The sequence below is a fragment of the Phoxinus phoxinus genome (assembly GCF_949152265.1).
Source record: "Phoxinus phoxinus genome assembly, chromosome: 22".
NCBI lineage: Eukaryota > Metazoa > Chordata > Actinopteri > Cypriniformes > Leuciscidae > Phoxinus > Phoxinus phoxinus.
The window spans coordinates 23,450,448-23,470,515 of record NC_136897.1 but is presented as its reverse complement, the minus strand read 5'-3'; the positions used below and the strand labels follow the sequence as shown (position 1 = coordinate 23,470,515).

The 20,068-nt window shown below is 37.6% G+C and overlaps 1 protein-coding gene across 4 annotated transcripts; it reads left to right on the top strand.

Annotated features, from left to right (window-relative positions):
• The first annotated feature begins 229 nt into the window (after positions 1–229).
• pik3ca (phosphatidylinositol-4,5-bisphosphate 3-kinase, catalytic subunit alpha) lies at positions 230–18,763 on the top strand. Of its 4 annotated transcripts, none has more exons than XM_079597452.1 (21): positions 230–554; positions 1,437–1,537; positions 2,604–3,018; positions 3,487–3,696; positions 6,149–6,399; positions 6,862–7,107; positions 7,323–7,408; positions 8,493–8,598; positions 8,968–9,120; positions 9,435–9,569; positions 10,192–10,316; positions 10,407–10,653; positions 10,747–10,850; positions 10,977–11,148; positions 12,053–12,159; positions 12,761–12,882; positions 12,979–13,057; positions 13,321–13,491; positions 13,567–13,684; positions 13,762–13,916; positions 14,721–18,763. In XM_079597452.1, exons 3-21 carry the CDS (start codon positions 2,667–2,669, stop codon positions 14,989–14,991), a joined length of 3,210 nt encoding a protein of 1,069 aa, XP_079453578.1. In that variant the 5' UTR covers positions 230–554; positions 1,437–1,537; positions 2,604–2,666; the 3' UTR covers positions 14,992–18,763. The 4 variants fall into 4 exon arrangements, with proteins under 4 accessions (XP_079453578.1, XP_079453581.1, XP_079453579.1 ...); XM_079597453.1 differs by having other exon boundaries at positions 451–590; XM_079597455.1 differs by lacking the exon at positions 1,437–1,537 and having other exon boundaries at positions 418–554.
• The last annotated feature ends 1,305 nt before the right edge of the window (positions 18,764–20,068 follow it).

The following is a 20,068-nucleotide window of genomic DNA, read 5'->3' as shown; positions in this document are numbered from 1 at the left end:
GAAGTTTTAAATGCATATATTTTGAGTGAATATTGCATCTGAAATCATATTTAGGATTAGATTTCTGTGTCCTGACAAGATTAACAATTCACACTTAATTTCGCTTGCTTGGGTGTGTTTGTTGAACATATGGCTGTCTGTCCCATCCTAGTGGGATCATCGATTGAAAAAATAGTTCATTGGGTTTGTCATCCTCGCTCTCTCACTGTCTCTGTCCCTCTCTCCCTAGCAGTCACCCTCCCTCTTACCTATCCGGCCACTTTGGGGCTTATTTATTCACAGGATCCTCCCTTATTCCATCGTGACAGCTTTTCGGACGATTTTCATCCAATCCTTCGGATATTGGACAGCATGTATTTCGTCTTTCTATGTCGGCGATGAATGATTTGTGTGAAAACATTGCTCTCGATCCGCCGCCGCCGCTGCTGTGATGATGGAGAGGCGGTGCGTGTCAGAGCAAGGCGGATAGAGGCCCAGCAAAGCCCCGCGCTGGATTTACAACCCTGAACGAGCTCCTGAACACCAACAGCAGATTACCTCACAACAACTCTCCGGTACATACCCATATTAGCTTTACACACAAATGTGAGGTATGTGTTTCAACCTCTTCTGTTCAAATACCAACGCTAGTGCTCTTTTAAAAAGTATTATGTATTGTTTCAGACTGGTAACAGTTAAAGCGTCGTTGGCGGGATATTACTGCATATTTTATCTGAAAGTTATCGGGTTAGCTATAGCGGATTAGCCTAGCGGCTAGGTGGCTAAAGGAATCAATATCTTGTATTTTTGTAAAGAAATTGCTTATCCGCCTTTAATAACATTTTGACACGCTAAATAAAAATACTTTCATTTGAGAGTATTTCAACTCTCTAACAAGAATATATGTCAATTTCTGCTTAATTAGTATGTTTTGTATAGGATTGTTACTTGGCTATCTGGCTAATTATGTAAAAGATAAGAGCCTCCAAAATATATTTCTACTTTAATATTATGTCTATTTTGTTTTTAATGTGCTTAAATGCGTGCTTATTATTCAGCTTGTTTACTTATAATAACGGTAGTATTAAACCGGTTTATGGTGAAATTACTGCATGTTTCTGCTCAGTCATGATTCAGGTTTGTTTGTTTTAACCAGTCTGTGGTTAAAACCTAATAAACATAGGTATAACATTAAGTTATTGTTGTCTATAAACTTATGTCTCTATAAACAGTTCGTTTTAGCAAGTGGTTCTCTGTCATTGTGGGTCAGTCTATTCATATGCAAGAATGATAACCCGCTTAATCGTATTATCTTCCCATCTCTGTCACTCTAAACACTGCTGTGGAAGTTTGTTGTGGTTTGTACTGCTGGCATTGGTTTAGTTGTTTTGGGTAAACTGAGTGAGCTGGTCCACTTTCCGCTAGACACTGAATGTCTGTCCTCGTTGCTGTTACAGTATATTTCAGTGGACCTGAAGTTATAGAGCAAGCAGATCAGATGAAGGTCTGAACAATGACGGACATTTACATTTACAAGTGGCACTAACATCAGACTGAGGTAAGCACAAATACCACCAGCTTATGTAAATATTGATTCATCTCTTGCTTTTTTTTGCTGAGAAGAGATGACTAGCAATAAAAAGTGTGAAAGGGCGGAGTGGTTACAACCTTGACCGTACCACGATTCACAAAGCTCTGTGTTAAACATTTGCATGGTATTTTATATGAATTACCTGAAGAGGATGGTCGGGACAAAAGATCTGACGTGCTTATCTCACATGGCCTAGTTTTAAAATCCAGTAATTTCAGATAACACATCACATGTGTCTTAACATGGTGAAAGATGCTGTTTGTCAGATTAGTGAATCGCTTTCAGCAGCTTTACACCCAGGAGATGTATACAGTTCTCGTTTTGTTGGCTCATGTTAGCAGGGAAAAACAAGTCATCCACTTCAGTATGAAGTGCCAAATGTTTTTGGCGCTATGTTGAGTGGAAATATCTCTCTCTCTCACAGAGTGATACATTCCTGTCATTGCTTAGTGACTCAGATATTGGGTTGTACTGAACTTCTGTAAGCATGTTTTTTCATTAAGACTGATGTCAGTGATGCATTAAATTACTCTATTGGACTCATGGATGAGTATTAGTGTGTTTAAGGTGGTTTGTGTTTTTTTAGGTAGCTTAAAAGTTCAGGATCAGTAAGATTTTTTTAATGTGTAGAAAGAAGTCTCTCATGCTCATCAAGATCTTCAGTGTCAATAGAAAGATTTAAAATAGAAATATTTTGTGAGATTATAAATGTCTATTATAATGATTATTTAGTGCATCTTTGCTGAATAAAAGTATTAATTTGACTGACCCCAAACTTTTGAACGGTACAGTAATATCAGTAGGTAACACTTTACAGTATGTAATGCTTTATCACAGACCAGGTTAATGAGAAGCATCACTGTTGTTACAGCGAGGTTTATTATGCTTGTTTGTTCTGGGACATGCTGAAGTCTAAGGTGTAGTTTACAATAGTGAAATTTTTTTCTTGCCCGTTGATCTTATTGTTATTGAAAACAGCGCATAATGTCAAATTTGTCGCCAAAACCCATTTATTTTTCTTATTCCTTTTCAGGAGAAAAAGTGGTTGGTGATATTTTTTTCTCTTCCCTATTGAAGATTGTGAGGACTACAAATCATGCCTCCAAGACCCTCGTCGGGAGAGCTATGGGGCATCCATTTGATGCCCCCCAGGATTCTGGTGGACTGTTTACTGCCCAATGGCATGATCCTGACACTAGAGTGCCTCCGGGAGGCCACCCTCATCACAATCAAACATGAACTTTTTAAGGAGGCAAGGAAGTATCCCCTCCACCACCTGCTGCAAGAGGAGACGTCCTATATTTTTGTCAGCGTAACGCAAGAGGCAGAGCGTGAGGAGTTCTACGATGAGACGAGAAGACTTTGCGACCTTCGGCTATTCCAGCCCTTCCTAAAGGTCATTGAACCTGTGGGGAACAGAGAGGAAAAAATCCTCAACAGAGAAATCGGTAAGACTTCACACATGAGCTGATTTATTAACCAAAAATGAACGTCAAGAGTATCCAAGTAGACAGAATGTCCAAAATTCACATCCCTGTTTCTGAATAACGTACAGTACCATTCAAAAGTTTATCAGTAATATTTTTTTTTATTTATTTTAAAAGAATGACTACTTTAATTCAGCAAGGACACATTAAATTGATCAATTTAATTAAAGTGACAGTAAAGGCATTTTTAATGTTACAAAAGATTTCTATAATCTAATAAACTTTGACTTATTCATCAAAGAATCCTGCAAAAAAAGTTTTACGGTTTCCACAAAAAATATGCAGCCTTAGTAATAAGCGTAAGAGACTTCTTAAGAAAATCTTACTGATCCTAAACATTTGACCAGTACTGTATTTTATTCAGAAAGTTTTATTTCTTTTCTCTCCTGACCCTTGTTCTAAAATAGTGTTTTTTTTCATGTGTTTCAGGTTTTGCCATTGGCATGCCAGTGTGTGAGTTTGATCTAGTGAAGGATCCGGAGGTACAGGACTTCAGGAGAAATATACTAAATGTTTGCAAAGACTCAGTAGAGCTGCGGGATGCCAATGGACCACACAGTCGAGCACTATACGTTTATCCTCCTAATGTGGAGTCTTCACCAGAGCTTCCAAAGCATATATATGGCAAATTAGACAAAGGTAGGCTTGTTCTTTTACAGGAATATTCTGTGTTGTTTTCATGTTTATGGACATTTTCTTCAGGAGATAAAAAAAAAAAACTATTTCTTGAGCTATCCGCTTAAAGGAGTAGTTCACTTTCAAATAAAAATGTCCTGATAATTTACTCAACCCCATGTCATCCAAGATGTCCATGTCTTTCTTTCTTCAGTCGAAAAGAAATTAAGGTTTTTGAGGAAAACCTTCAAGGATTTTTCTCCATATAATGGACTTCAATGGCAACCAACGGTTTGAAAGTCCAAATCTTAGTCTCAATGCAGCTTCAAAGGCTCGACACGATCCCAGTCGAGAAATTAGGGTCTTATCAAGCGAATGACAAGCTGTCATTTTCTAAAAAAATAATACCACAAATGTCCATCTTGTACCATCTCTGAGATGCGCCACGCATTACGTCATCACGTTGGAAAGGTCACGCGTGACATCGTTAAACATCCATGATATGCACACGTAAGGACCATTTTAAACAATAAAATGACAGAAATACATTCAGACACAAATACATTCAGCAAACAATAGCTTTGAACGGTCCTCCTACCCCAAACTTGTAAACACTGGGTCGGTACTTCCGACTACGTCACGTGTGACCTTTCCAACATGATGACGTAATGCGCTGCGCATCTCAGAGATAGTACAAGACGGGCATTTGTGGTTAAAAAGTTCACAATGTTTTTTTTTAAAGAAAATGACAGATTGTTTCGCTAGATAAGACCCTTATTTCTCGACTGGTATCGTGTCGAGCCTTTGAAGCTGCATTGAGACTGACATTTGAACCTTCAAACCTTTGGTTGCCATTTGAAGTCCATTATATGGAGAAAAATCCTGGAATGTTTTCCTCAAAAGCCTTAATTTCTTTTCAACTGAAGAAAGAAAGACATAGACATCTTGGATGACATGGGGGTGAGTAAATTATCAGGATTTTTTTATTTGAAAGTGAACTACTCCTTTAAGTCATAACGCAAGGAATGCTGTTTCCAGGTCCAAGCCTCTACTCTACTCTACTCTACTCTTTCACTTGAGAATACTATCTCAACATCCATTCATGAGCAGCAGTATTTATTCATATTACACATTTAGGCTAAGCATTTAAAAACATAAAGTGTACACCACAGTCTCCGTGCTCACTGCGTCCCAAACTCAAATATGTTGAGGATTTAAAAAAGATGAATCGCTGTCTGGCCATCTGGGATTTTGGCAGGGAGATAAAGGTTAGGATTATAAATTGCGGTAGTATCACATCACATCGTGAGTGTATATTAGCACCGTTTGTTGTTTTCTTGGGGCATCTGGTAGAGCGTTTGGACCCAGAAACAGTGAGGCGTGTGACGTCCGACTTAAGCTGATGATGTTCTATAATAGTCCTTTCGAAATTAGACTACTTTTCGAGGAACTTTTGCTTATGAGTTACTAGTGTAATTTCTGTGGGCAGAGTTTGCAGAACTCAACTGAAGAACACTGTTTTTTTGGTTCTATGTCCTTTTCTGTTATACTTGGTAGATATTAACTGAGTTTAGGTTTGTAGGTGGTCATGACATGAGTTGACAGATGAATAATCATATACTGTTTGAAACATACAATATTCACTATTTTCTTGCAGTGTTTTTTTTTTTTGTTAGTTTCAAAAAATGTCGTCTTTAAAGGAATAGTTCACTTAAAAAATAAAATTCTGTCATCATTTACTTGCCCTCAAGTTGTTTCAGACCTGTATGAATTTCTTTCTTCTGCTGAACACAGAGGAAGATATATAGATTTTTAAGTGAACTATTCCTTTTAAGTCATCATGACTTAAGTATGTGAGGGTCAAAAGTCAGAGATATTTTAATTTAATGCTTAATGTAAATGGTTTGTAGTCTGTGTGTGTTCACACTACTCACTACTCCTAATGTGTGTGCACTAACTTGGATGGGGTAAATGCAGAGGACATATTCCAAGTTTGGGTTACCATACTTGGCCTTCACATGTCACTTTAAACTTCAGTTATTTCGAACCGTTTGTTTAAATTAATCTGCTCAAAACATTGATTTGATGGAATGTTTCTTTATGCCTTATAGCCTGAAGCCAGTAGTAATCTTCATAGTATCGAGTCATTCCTGGAACTTTTGTATTTTCAGCAATGCTGTTTTCTCTCTTATGTGAATGAGCCTGTGTTGTAATGGTAGTAGTCATGAAGCATATGATCCTTGTTTTTATGCTTTTGCTCTGTTTTCTTATAGCCTGGAGGAATACATGCACAACAACTCCATTACATTCATTCCCTGACAGCTTAATTTCGGCTACATTCAGTATCCAGTCCGTCTGTTTAACTCACAGTTGCCATGTGGGATTAATTGTTTGTTCTCACATGCTTGATGCCTGAAGGATTCAATTCAATAGTGCTGTTCCTGTTAACACTCTGATCTTCTTCTATGTGTGCTAGGTCAAATCATTGTAGTTATCTGGGTGATCGTCTCTCCCAACAATGACAAGCAAAAGTACACGCTTAAGATCAATCACGACTGCGTACCTGAGCAGGTGATCGCCGAAGCCATCAGGAAGAAAACCAGGAGCATGCTGCTGTCAGCTGAGCAGCTAAAGATGTGCGTGCAGGAATATCAGGGCAAATACATCCTGAAAGTCTGCGGTTGTGACGAGTATCTTTTGGAAAAGTACCCCATCAGTCAGTACAAGGTATCTAGGACCTTTCAGTATCACTAAAATACCACAAACATGCACAATTTCATACTAATGTTCCTGAATAACTGGTTATAGTTTATACTGTGTACGAATGCAGTCCTTATGTTATGTTTTAGTTCACATGCTGCTTCGTTTTTTTTCTGTACAGATTTATGCTTTTATACTGGGCATTGATTAATGCGCTATCTGTAATTTGTAGTCATCTTAGATTATTTAAATTTGTGGCACTGATCATGTGTTTGTTCCAGGCTTTAATTTTCCCAAAACCAGCCAGTACACCAGAATGCAAATGAGTAGTCTCTGTATCCTGCATTTTAAGTTTTATATCGTCCCCCAAAAAGTCCTGGCAGAATTAGTGTTTACGACACTTAAAATAGCAGACTCTGCACATTTTGGAAGACTTAATGGCTTTATGTACGAAATCTCTCTCTATTTCTCTTCTTCTCGTTCTCTCAGTATGTGCGGAGCTGCATTATGCTGGGTAGGTTGCCAAACCTCATGCTTATGTCCAAGGACAGCCTTTACTCTCAGCTGCCTATGGACAACTTCACCATGCCTTCCTACGCCCGCCGCATCTCCACTGCCACGCCTTACATGAACGGAGAGTCCTCCACCAAATCCCTCTGGACCATTAACAGCACTCTAAGGATACGTGTCCTCTGCGCCACATACGTTAATGTGAATATTCGGGACATTGACAAGGTAATTGGCTAAAATCTGTCTTTCTGGATTCTGAAAGTCATTTCATTATACTAAACGCATGGGGGGTGTTTAGTAAGAAAGCAGAAGTTATACATTGTTTGTGAAAGAACAGGAAGATGTTTGTGTGTGTCTTATTATAACTGCATGACCTTTCTGCAGGTCGTTTTCTTAATCTAAGAGGATGTTTGCTGATAGGTTGTTACCTTTTGTTTTAGATTTATGTGCGAACGGGGATCTACCATGGTGGAGAACAGTTGTGTGATAATGTCAACACACAGCGTGTCCCATGTTCAAACCCGAGGTACCGTACATACACTGGTCCTATCTGATACTGATACTGCAATTGAGTCATTACTGAGTGAATGCATCTAATAATTTCATTATACAAAATATAATGAAAGTTAATTTCTGCCACAAAATGAAACAAAAAGGTAATTGTGAATTTATTATGATTATTTTTTTATCCCGCAATTTTGACTTTATATCTTGAGTTTATATCTCACAATTTTGAGTTAACATCGTGGCATTTTGTCTTTCTTTTTTCAAAATTGCAAGTTTATGTCTCCTAATTCGCAAAACATTTGTATATCTCATAATTCTGACTGACTTTTGTTCTCTGAATTCTGAGTTTATATCTTTTTTAACAGGAGCCTAATTTCATGGATGAAAGGGTCTGTGCATTCATATGAAATTCATATTTTGTTCATTAATTGTTTTGGTACATTCCTTTTCGTATTAATATGAGTGCATGAAATCCCATTAAATTTGCAATTTTGAGGAAAAAATAGATAACCTAATCTTATGATATAAAATCAGAATTGAGAGAAATAAAGTTGTGAGTTGTGAAAAAGTTATGATTATCTTTTTTGTATTGTTTTATTCCATGACAGAAGCAGTTTTCCTATTTCTTTTGTTCACCTGGGTTTTTACTACGTTATAAATGATGTAGATGTGCTATGTTGACTTTAAATATCAAGGAGAAAAGGTATTTAATCTAGTTCAAGAGTTGGCAAACTTTCTGATGTTTAATTTTTCTTGTTAATAACTGTGACTTAAAAAGCCCACCCTGTCTCAAAAAATGAAAATATTCCCCTCATTTAAAATACAAAGTTCACGGCAGAGTGTGTGAGTGGCATTGTACCACCCAACTCAACCACTATGCCAATGCTCTCAACGGGTTGCACAAGTAATTGGATTCACTTTAGTCTAGTAGGCCACATGATAATTAGTGACATTCATCTCTCTTTCCCCTCAACCTGCCAGTGATGGCCGGAGGTTGCCCGATCCCTGATATAATGCAAATATTTCCAAAAATGTTAGACATTTTAAAATAAAAAATACTACATTTTAAACACTTATTGTATGGCGATTCTCTCTGTCTCTAGGTGGAACGAGTGGCTGACTTATGACATGTACATTCCTGACATCCCCCGGGCGGCTCGTCTCTGTCTCTCCATCTGCTCTGTGAAAGGAAGGAAGGGGGCAAAGGAGGTGACTTGCTTTTTTGTAGTGCACATTACAACCTTATAACAGTGTTGTTATTGTAAACTAAAACTTATACAAAAATGTAAGTAAAGCTGAAATAAAGTATAAATATTATATGAGAACTTGTACTTAGTAATTAAACAAAAATGTCAAATGTTGCCTTGGCAACTAACTAAAAAAAAGTTGAAGTACTAAAATTACTAAAAATAAACTAAAGTTAATTAGAAGAAATAATTCAAATGAAAAGGCACATAAAAATTACTTAAACTAATAAAAAAAAACAAAAGAAAAAAAAACTGTTCAGGTTATTTGCAGTGTTTTAGTGGGGATTGCTTCAGAGGTCTTTGAAATTAACCATTAAATAATCTGCTACAGGAGCACTGTCCACTGGCCTGGGGAAATGTCAACCTGTTCGACTACACACACACACTGGTCTCAGGAAAGATGGCACTGAATCTGTGGCCAGTACCACACGGGCTAGAAGACCTCCTCAACCCCATTGGGGTCACAGGCTCCAACCCTAACAAGGTTTCTTCTCCTGCATAACCTCTTTCAGCATTGAGCCGTTTACACTTTAATAAGGTTTAATACGATTGTGTGCTGTGTTGTCTAATCAGAGGTTGACATGGTTAATCAAGAGCATATGCTCTAAAGCTGTTTATTTAGTATGCAGTTGTTTTTTTTATGTGTATTGATCCTTAATACAAAAAACTAATGTGTAACTGCATAGATGCTCAGTCTATAGATACTGAAAGTATTTTAGTTCTTAGTAAAGTGCTATTTAGCTACTTGGTTTGTTAATGTGTTTCGTGGTTGTTGGTTTGTTTGTTTTTTTGCTCTAGGAAACCCCATGTCTAGAGTTGGAGTTTGACTATTTCAGCTCACCCGTTAAGTATCCTGACATGGCCACAATTGAGGATCACGCTAACTGGATAATATCCAGGGAGATGGGATACAATTACTGCCAGTCTGGACAGGTGAGCTCACAGACACACATCCTACTTAATTAATTATAGTGACACACTTGCTGCTGCTATTAATACCCTTTACAAGCTTGAGGAGCATGAGAAACATCTCTTGTCATTCTGTGTAGTCACCTCATGAGTGCCATTGTGTCCAATTATTAAAAAGTACAATGTTCGTTCACTTGATTTTGTAATGGATCTCAGCAGTGACCGCACATTTTTTCAGTTGCATGTGTCCTGGCATCCATTCTCTTTCTCAAACCATTGTTGATTCATCTCTGATTCATCAAGGCTTTTGTTTTTGTTTTTAGAAAAATCAATGATGTGTGACTTCTACAGAAGCAAACACCATTGTTTAACAACATCAGAGCCAGAGGTCATATTCGGTCTGTCTTGTAAAGATTATTGCTCTCAAACTTTCTAAACTGTGATTGAGGCTTATTCTAACTGAAATTACACTACCAGGTTGAGAGTTAAAATGTTTTTGAAAGAAATCTCTTAAGCTCACCAACTAAAAAATGTCTTCAAATATGAATTATAAATTAATTAATATTGTTTTCTTTTTGCAATCCGTTCTCTGATTGATGTTTATTAATGAGATTATTAAATAATACTTTTTTTTTGTGACTTACAGAGCAGCAGACTGGCACGAGACCACGCAATGACAGATGCAGATATAGAGCAACTTCGCCAGCTGGGCAACAGGGACCCGCTTTCTGAGATCACTGAGCAGGAAAAAGACTTCTTGTGGAGGCACAGGTAATCTACCGCCCCTATTAGCTCTAGTCATTTTAGTGTCCATTTGCAAAAAAACGTTTCTGTAGAACTTTTTGTGTTTTTTCTCTATAGGCAGTATTGTGTAAATATACCAGAAATCCTGCCCAAGATTCTGCTAGCGGTGAAGTGGAATTCCAGAGATGAAGTTGCACAAATGTATTGCCTTCTTAAAGACTGGCCCGCAATAAAGCCGGAACAAGCCATGGAGTTGCTTGACTGTAACTATCCTGATCCAATGATCCGAGACTTCGCAGTTCGATGCCTTGAGAAGTATCTGACTGATGACAAACTCTCACAGTACCTCATTCAGTTGGTTCAGGTAAGTCTTTTTGTTAAGGTATTATTTATTATAAACGCTCTCTCATGTTTACCTGTTGATTTTTTTCAATGTTTCACTTTTCATTTGTTTAAGGTTCTGAAGTACGAGCAGTACCTTGATAACCCACTGGTACGATTTCTGCTGAAAAAAGCTCTTACAAACCAGAGGATTGGGCACTTCTTTTTTTGGCATTTGAAGTAAGTCATTTCCTCTTTTTGTTCAGCTTTCTGACAGGGTTTTACATACACTGACTTAAATATCATGATGATGTTTTTGAAGTTCCAAATTAATTTAAATTGTAACAAGAGCTTGTGGGGTTGCAGGTCAGAGATGCACAATAAAACCGTGAGTCAGCGGTTTGGTCTGCTGCTGGAGTCGTACTGTCGGGCATGTGGCATGTACCTGAAGCACCTGAGCAGACAGGTGGAAGCCATGGAGAAGCTCATCAACCTCACAGACATTCTCAAACAGGAGAAGAAGGATGAAACTCAGAAGGTAAACTCAGCCTTTGACCTTCTCACCTAAAAGTAGGCATGTGAGGTTATATTAGGAGAGTCTTTACGTAGACTGCAAGTGAAACCTTAGCTGTTAGATTAGAGTTACGGAGGATACGCCATCTACTCTGTGAGGTGATCCTTCTCAATAGCATTCAGGCATTACTTTCAGGAATTACCAAAACATCCCACTCAATAAGTACGTTTACATGCACGTTCTTAACTCGATAATGTTTAATATGCTGACAATGTTTGTGGTCATGTAAACACGTTAAAGCGTTTTCCCATGGTCATAAACGGCTTAAGAATAAACCGATTGACACAGATAGATTTCTGCCCATTAATCCAATTTCTCCCGACATGTAAACACCATAACCTGCGTTCTGTTGGCTTATTGAAGTGTGCATGTGTGATATGTGACAGAAAAGTGTCCTTATACTGCATATTTAAGTGCATCCAGCCACAGCGAGTGTTTTGTGGTTGGGGAGGAGAAATATATTGACCGAAGAAATATTAAATAATATGTTCTCATCTCGTGCAGCCAAAGGATAAGTGGTACAGCTGTAGAACCTTCAAATACGAAAGGAGAATGAGTGACATTTTGAAATACTTAGGGGTAAAATTAAATAATCTGAAATAAATAAGATAACTGAAAATAAAACATTAAAATGTTTCCATATATTAACCATAATTATCAATATGGAAGTAATCAAAATATCAAAATGAAAATAAATATTTGAATATGTGATGAAGTGCTTGATAAATGATTGCATTAAATTTGAATTAAATTTAATCTATTGCTTTATCAATCTTCCATCAATCATTGCCCTGATGCCAAGCTCAGAATAATATTTTTATTGATTGACTGACTTTAATTTCAAAGTGTATCTATTTCTGTTTTTCAGGTGCAAATGAAGTTCCTGGTGGAGCAGATGAGGCGACCGGACTATATGGATGCCCTCCAAAATTTCACCTCTCCACTCAACCCCGCCCACCAGCTGGGTAACCTACGGTGAGTACCACACTGTGCAGTATTTACAGCTGAGAGAATCTATTATCACTTAGCAGGGATGACACACAAGCCAGACATAAAAGGACACAATTGTACAATAACATGAGCTTAAGGGCTAATGCGTTTCCCACTTACACTACCACTCAAAATTTTGGGGTCACTTACAGTTTTTTAAAGAAATCAGTACTTTTATTCAGCAAGAACACATTCAAATGATCAAACGTGACAATAAAGATATTCATAACGTTACAAAAGTAATTTTTAGTAATTTTTTAGTCAAAAGTAATTTTTAAAAAAAATAAATAAATACTGATTTCTTTTAGTTTTAAAAAAAAGTTTCTTGGTTTCCACAAAAATATTGTCTGTTTTCAACATCTATTGTGGCTAATAGCTAATATTATAGCTAATATATAATAGCTAATATTGTGGCTCTAATGGCTGCTAAAAATTAATCACAGGAATTAATTACATTTTAAAATATTATTTTCTATTGTAATAATATTTCACAATATTACTGTTTTTACTGTATTTTTGATCAAATAAATGCAGACCTGATGTTTACCTAGTGTATGTTTGATTTGTTTTTCTGTGCGTATGGCAGACTTGAAGACTGCAGAATCATGTCCTCGGCCAAGAGACCGCTCTGGCTGAACTGGGAAAATCCTGACATCATGTCCGAACTTCTGTTCCAAAACAATGAGATCATCTTTAAGAATGGGGATGGTCAGATCATATTTTACACTCTTTTATTATGAATGCCCATATTTTTTATGGTAAGAAACAAAAGTGACAAGTTTTTCTACCTTTTCCTTTCATTAGACCTGAGACAAGACATGTTGACTCTTCAAATCATCAGGATAATGGAGAACATTTGGCAGAATCAGGGGCTGGATCTGAGGTATGTGGGTGTAGTGGTTTAAGATTTTGCCTGGTAACCAAAACATTGTAACCATAAGGGTAATGCATTAACATCGTCATTGTTTCTTTGAGTAAGGCACAGAACTGTCTCTCCATAAGTGTTCTTTAAGTCACACTAGTTAAAAGCATCATCCAAATAACTAGTTAATCAGGCATTGATGTTAAGTTGTCCCTAATTCTCTTGCAGCCTTGAATGAGAGTATAATTTACTTTTAAAAAAATCTCAATTTTTTTGTATCTCAGAATGCTACCCTATGGCTGCTTGTCTATCGGAGATTGCGTGGGTCTCATAGAGGTGGTGAGAAGTTCACACACAATCATGCAGATTCAGTGTAAAGGAGGTCTGAAGGGGGCGCTGCAGTTTAACAGTTCAACGCTGCATCAGTGGCTAAAGGACAAAAACAAGGGCGAGATGTGAGTGGCAAATTTTAATTACGTTTTTCAGTGGCCAGTTCAAATATCTAGTAACAAAATCATCTGTGTTTATAGGTACGACATGGCCATCGACTTGTTCACGCGATCCTGCGCTGGCTATTGTGTGGCCACTTTCATTCTGGGCATCGGTGACCGACACAACAGTAACATCATGGTGAAGGACGACGGGCAGGTGTGAAATTTAACGCCACTGAAACATTCAGTCGTCATCAATATCCTCATATTGACCTTCTGCTTGTGTTCCTGCAGCTGTTTCATATAGATTTTGGTCACTTTTTGGACCACAAGAAGAAGAAGTTTGGCTACAAGCGAGAGCGAGTTCCCTTCGTCTTAACTCAAGACTTCCTAATTGTGATCAGCAAAGGAGGAACCCAAGAGTGCACTAAAACCAGAGAGTTTGAGAGGTGCGTATGTTCATGTTAGAAGCATTGCTCATTGTTTTCCAGTGTGAGTTTAACCGAAACAAATCCTTTGTTGTTTCGACATTAACATAGTTATTGGCAGACAGCTAACTATCCAAGACAATTAGCGATTGAGTTGAACAATAGAGGCTTTCAGAATGGGCCTCTCGGGCCTCCATCCCAGCAGCCTTTCCTCTTCCAACAATACTCTAACAGCCAGCCGGCTGCCAAGTTTCCTGCTTCTCCTCCGGACTTCCGCTTTCTAACAAATCTCTGCTTCAGTCGAGACTCAAAGGAGGCTTCAAAAAAGCAGGATTTGCTCTCTATCCGTGTGTCCCAGAGGAGTCGAGGTCCATGTCTGCTCTTGCTTGAGTAAAACTAAACCAGTGATGAAATGGTCTCTGGTGGAAGGACAGGCTTTGAGTACACATAAAAAAAGTTTGTTTTTTGATGAAAAGCATATGAAGGAAGATTTTAATGTTGTCTCTTTAAATTTGCATAGATTTTTTTTGTCTTTTAATATTAGCTTTGTCTATAGAGTGCTGTAGGAATGATGTATTTTTTACAGGCCAACGTTTAACGTTTAATGTCCCTGACAACCACTGTAGTCCCGTTAAGCCACTTGTTATCAAATGCCATTTTCAAGACACTAAAGTATTTTATGTTGTAGGAAAAAATTTGAAAATATTGTGAGCTTGTGTTAACCACAGACCTTATTCTAGGCATTTAAAGAAAAAGAAAAAAACAGGTTTTAGGACTCTATAGATGCAGCTAAGAAATTGAATGTCTCACTGTCTCCCTCTGCAGGTTCCAGGAGATGTGTTACAAGGCTTACTTGGCCATCAGACAGCACGCCAACCTTTTCATAAACCTCTTCTCTATGATGCTGGGCTCAGGCATGCCCGAGCTGCAGTCCTTTGATGACATCGCTTACATCCGAAAGACCCTGGCGCTGGACAAAACCGAGCAAGAGGCCCTGGACTATTTCATGAAGCAGATGAATGACGCTCACCATGGTGGATGGACCACCAAGATGGACTGGATCTTCCACACAATCCGACACCATGCCCAAAACTGAGCCGATGCCCACTGGCAGAACTTAGGGCCGGATAACAGGCAGAAACGAGACCCTTTTTGTGGGACGCACTGCCTGCTTTATACCATGGAGAATCATGGCACCCAAACCTCATGTACAAATGACCTTCAGAGCACTAAAACAACCTGACAGGACATCTTTTTTTGTCCTTTTTTTTGTTTATTTTTATTTTTTCCCCAAATGAGGCGTCTCTTGCCCACCATTGTCCAGAGTGGTTTTACATTATAGCTGTAGTTTTGTCCCACTGTTTTTTCTCTCTCCCCCTTGTGCTGCTCTTTTCCTGGAGAGTCAATTCTTATTATTATTATTAATATATATGATTTTTTTCTATGGAAAACAAACCTTTGAGGAAAAAAAAAACCTTCTGCACTCTTCAGAAGCTTTTCTGGGGATGTTCATGTCTTCCTGTTTAAAACTACAAATGCCTTCTAATATGCACGGAACCTCTGAGAACACTCTAGAAAAACAGGGTATGAAACTTTCTGGTCTGCTACCCGGCCTTTCCGCTCAAAACCAACACTAACCCCCCCCTGAAAGACAGCCGAGGCGTAGCAGTACAAATCTGATGGTGCTGATTTCCAAATTGCGCTCTTATCCTTTGAGTTCAGTTGAGTTCCGCACTGGCTTTTACAATAGACGGATGATTTGTTCTCCTTTCTTCCTTATATGCACAGTGAGCTAAAATGATAGCCTGAATACCTTATTATGCACTGGACGTGAATATTTTTTTTTATTTTTTATTACGATCTCACATTTTGGCCTCACAGTAGCACTACAAGAGTCTCATTCTCTTTAAACAGACTTTTCAGAGACATTGGTAAAAACATGGTTTGTGTTCTCAATATGCACGTAACGCACTACACAAGAACAGTTCAGATCCTCCATGGAAGGAAGTAATCATTTTTTGGAGTACGGTATGGTTTTTTTGATGGCCAGTACTGGTGGCGACGTGAGCAAATCAATGCGGGTTAATTATTTCACTTATTTAACAACGTTTACTCCAAATATTGAGTTATTTGAACAATGTTTATTTTCCATCAACAAGGCTTTCGGTCAATACCAATGTTTTTAAAATGGTCAAATATTGGCAAACAAATCTGTCTGGCCGATGTATATCGCTCTATTACTAATCAAGACTTACCGTTTAATTTGTACTCACAGATCAGTGATGTTTTCCCAGTTCCAATTTGCGAAACATCACAGGAATCCAGGTTATCGGCTCTCTGTGTTTTCTTGGCTGTTTGCAGATATGAAGCCTTAATACACTCACTTAGTATGAATGGATGTTCGTCTCCTCCATGTGCCCTTGCATGCCACAGGAAAGCAAACGCTTGTTGGTGCTTTGACGCTAAGCAGTTGCGAAAGAACAAAACAGCTTTCGGTTGAGTCGCCGTATATCTGGGTACTTTATTCCACCACTACACTAAAGCTGGCAAGTCCTTTTCTGTTAGCCTGATCATTTTGTTTAGTTTTTTTTACAGGTTGTAGTTTGTACTAGAAGCATTAAGAAAGATTGTGCTATGTAGTTACACATTATATTGAAAGATTCTATGGACGAAATGGATGTTTTAGACGGTGAAATGGCTTTTAGATGCTTCAAGTGGATGACGCTGGTATAATATTGTTTACCGATAACACTACAGTACAGTGCATTATAACTACACATACATTTATATACATACATGCTTATATATGCGTATATATACGCACTCTGTTCCTCCTCGTCTCCTTTTTCATCCCTACATACAATGTACAGTGAATGTTTCATGGTGCAGGATGTCTCCGATGTGACAGTACAGGGCTAAACAATCTAGAGAGAAGGGGAAAGAAGGTAGTTAGCTTTAGATCATTTCAAATGAACTAACTAATGAGCGCCTCTTGAGTCAGGTTAAGTGCCTTTCTTGGGCCGTAATGGCAGTGTTACGTTTGAGCTGCTCCCTTCGCCTGTTGATTTCCCAGCTTTCTGGATAACAACACCACTCTCGCTTTGCCGTCTTGAACCTCTGAGCTACGAATCGAAATGTGAGATTCCAGACCCGGTTGTATCCAAACAAATAATCACACAGTTAAAAAAACATTTACTCCCCCTCATGTCGTTCCAAACCTGCATGACTTACTTTCTTCTGCAGAACACAAAAGGAAGATATTTTGTAGAACGTCCAAACAACATTGGACCCCATTGACTTTCATTGTATAGACAAAAGAAAGAAAAACGTTTTTGAGAATATATTTTGTATCATAAAAATATGGAACGACGTGAGGGTGAGTAAATGATGACAGACAGTTTACTTTGTAACTATTCTTTTAAGGTTAGCGTTTGACACAGATCCACATTTTGGCTTTCGCTCCCTGCTCGGCTCTTGTCATGATTCTGCATTACTTTAAAGCTGTGAAAATGTACAATTACAAATGAGGTGTAATCGTGCTATTTAAATGGATATATGGCTACTAGGCAGGAAACCCCTGAGTACTATTTTTCCTCTCACACAGTTGTATTTTCCTCAGTAGGAAAGTCAATGATCATACTTGCATTACCACCCGAGATCTAAATGATCAGATGAAGATCTGATCGCTCGTTGTATGAAAAACAGAAGGAAGTGACACATGCGCATTTCCATGTTAAAGTCTTTGCAAAGCTGAAATTCAGCTGAAATACTGGGCAACATTTAACAATGCAAATTGTAATGATAGACCGTTTGTTTTTCTACTGTTTTTAAGTTTGAAAGGGTGTCCTGAGTACTTAATATTGTAGTATTCCACACTTATGCATTCATTTGCTATGTTTTTTTTTGTAAATGTTGTTGTTACTCTTATATGCAGTAAACAAATGAACAGATATACACTTGGCGTCAGACTGATGTATGCAGGTGGTTCTTGCACTTTGTATTCCTCCGTTCTTTCTCTCTTTGCCTTCGGTCCTGAGGGACGCTTTAGTCTCCTGCATGTGTTTTTAACCCTACCTGCTCATTTACTGCCTGAAACTGAGATCAGCTAGAGCTTAGTTATGGTAAGCAGCCTTATGTTAGCTCTCTTAAAGCCATTTAATGCATGGTTCTATTCACTATGTGTGTTTTTGTCTGTACAGGTTACAGATCTTCTTGGGCCGGACCCGCTAAAAAGCCCATTTACAAATGTCTAATGTGATCAGTATCTTTATAATTTACCTTGCTTCTTTTTTTTTTACGACTTGCTAACAAACTATTGAGATGCAGACATTCTGGAGTCTTTTGTATGACAAATGAAAATAAGAAAGAAAAAAAAAGTTAAATTGCAAAATGTTTAATACGTTTCAGTTGTTGTACTTGAAAATCATCGCTCAGAACCGTCTTTGTGTGTCGACAACAAAGCCGTCAATGTTGCGTAGCACTGAAGGTTTACTTGCATAGGCAATTTCATACCGATTGTGAATGTTTTAGTGGTTTGGTCTGGAGTCTTAGAAACTCTACTACACCAATAAAAAGAGAGGAAAATTACCATTTGAATTCAAAGTTACAATAAAATGTAAATTAATGTGCTATTATGTGAAGTTTGTCAGATATTGAAAATTCTATATAATGGAAGTTCAAAGCATTTTTTTTTTTTTTTTTTAATGCTTTGGTTACATTTCTCTCTCGGTATTGCTGTTGCATTTTACTTATTTACGTGTTGAATTATGATGTCATAAAGATATAATTTTCTTTACTATCACTATTATAAAATTATATATAGCGGGCCAAATACTTTCTTTACCTCCTTCCTTCCTTGCATGGGATTTCAAAAAAAAGAAGAAAAAAAAAGGAAAAAGTTAAAAGCGGAAAAAATTTGCCCTAGTATTTTGGATTATTTGTAGATTTAAGGGAGTTTTGGCCTATGACTGCACTCAGTAGAAACCATCTATAAACTGCCATCAGTTACAAAGCCTCATCTTCATTTCTATTCGGTTTCATTGTGCACCTCAGTTCAAAAGTAGCTTTGTATCCAGTCTGTCTTCAATATTTTGAGTGTTATGTGACTATGTACAAATAAACGTATTTCAAGAATTTTCTTTACTGTTTTACTTAATATGTACATGTTTGTTTATATGTATCTGAATTCCATTAACATTCGGAGTTTACACTGTCAGGGTAACCGCAGCTAGACTAGAACATTTTGAGACAAACCTTGTGTACATGTGACAAATGATTGCCTTAAAGTAAAAAAAAAGTTGATGGTGACAGTGAGTCAACTGGCCAGACAAGGTTTTAACATGATGAATGGCACACATTTGACTTGATTAAACAAAACTATTTAAAAAAGTTACATATGGAAATTTTTTAAATGTTTAAATTAGATATTAAAGCAGCACTAGGTTACTTTTCTTTTTTTTGCTCTCGGGGTCCCCCTACAGTTGGGAAACAGTATTGTCCTCTACTACTGTCGTAAACTCTGTCATACATGCACGTGCATTTGTTGACAACCATGATAGCCCTGAACACTGTAGGAGTTCACATGCAGGTGTTCTGCTTGCGTCGCGTGTGAAGTGTCTTCATCCAGGTACAGTGGCATATATTTCAGCATGTCATGATATGAATATAATTTCATGGGTTTTATTTTTTTTTCAAACGACAAATGATCGCGATGCTCACGTTTACAAGCCAGCGTCATTATAGTAGCCTAGTCTATTCGTTACCGTTTTACTGAATCTATATGATACTTCAATGCAATGTTTGAGTGGTAGATAATAACCATATATCGTCAATATTATAATATCAAGCTACCATAGATGAATCTGCAAATTTTACAAATCGATTTGCATTATAGCTTGTTTATTTGTTTACAAATAAACAAATATCACAGACATGTTAGGTATCCTAAAATATTATTTTGTACATCTTATATATTTACTTGCAAGAATGTAGCCCCTATCAAACTTGTACACGCCGTTTAGACATAGGCTTTCATTTGATATTTGAAAGTCCGCATCGGTCGAGCATAGGGTTGCCACCTTTGATTTGTGAAAAACCGGGACATTCAGATTATTATTATTTTTTGTGGTCTGAGTCTGAGTTGTAGGTTGTAAATAGTATTTTCTTTGACACTG

Bases quoted from the DNA above. Each gene is read 5' to 3' on its own strand.
- pik3ca (XM_079597452.1), top strand. From the start codon at position 2,667: ATGCCTCCAAGACCCTCGTCGGGAGAGCTATGGGGCATCCATTTGATG. The intron at 10,654-10,746 runs GTAAGTCTTTTT...CATTTGTTTAAG, and splicing joins ACCTCATTCAGTTGGTTCAG to GTTCTGAAGTACGAGCAGTA. The intron at 12,160-12,760 runs GTGAGTACCACA...TGCGTATGGCAG, and splicing joins CACCAGCTGGGTAACCTACG to ACTTGAAGACTGCAGAATCA.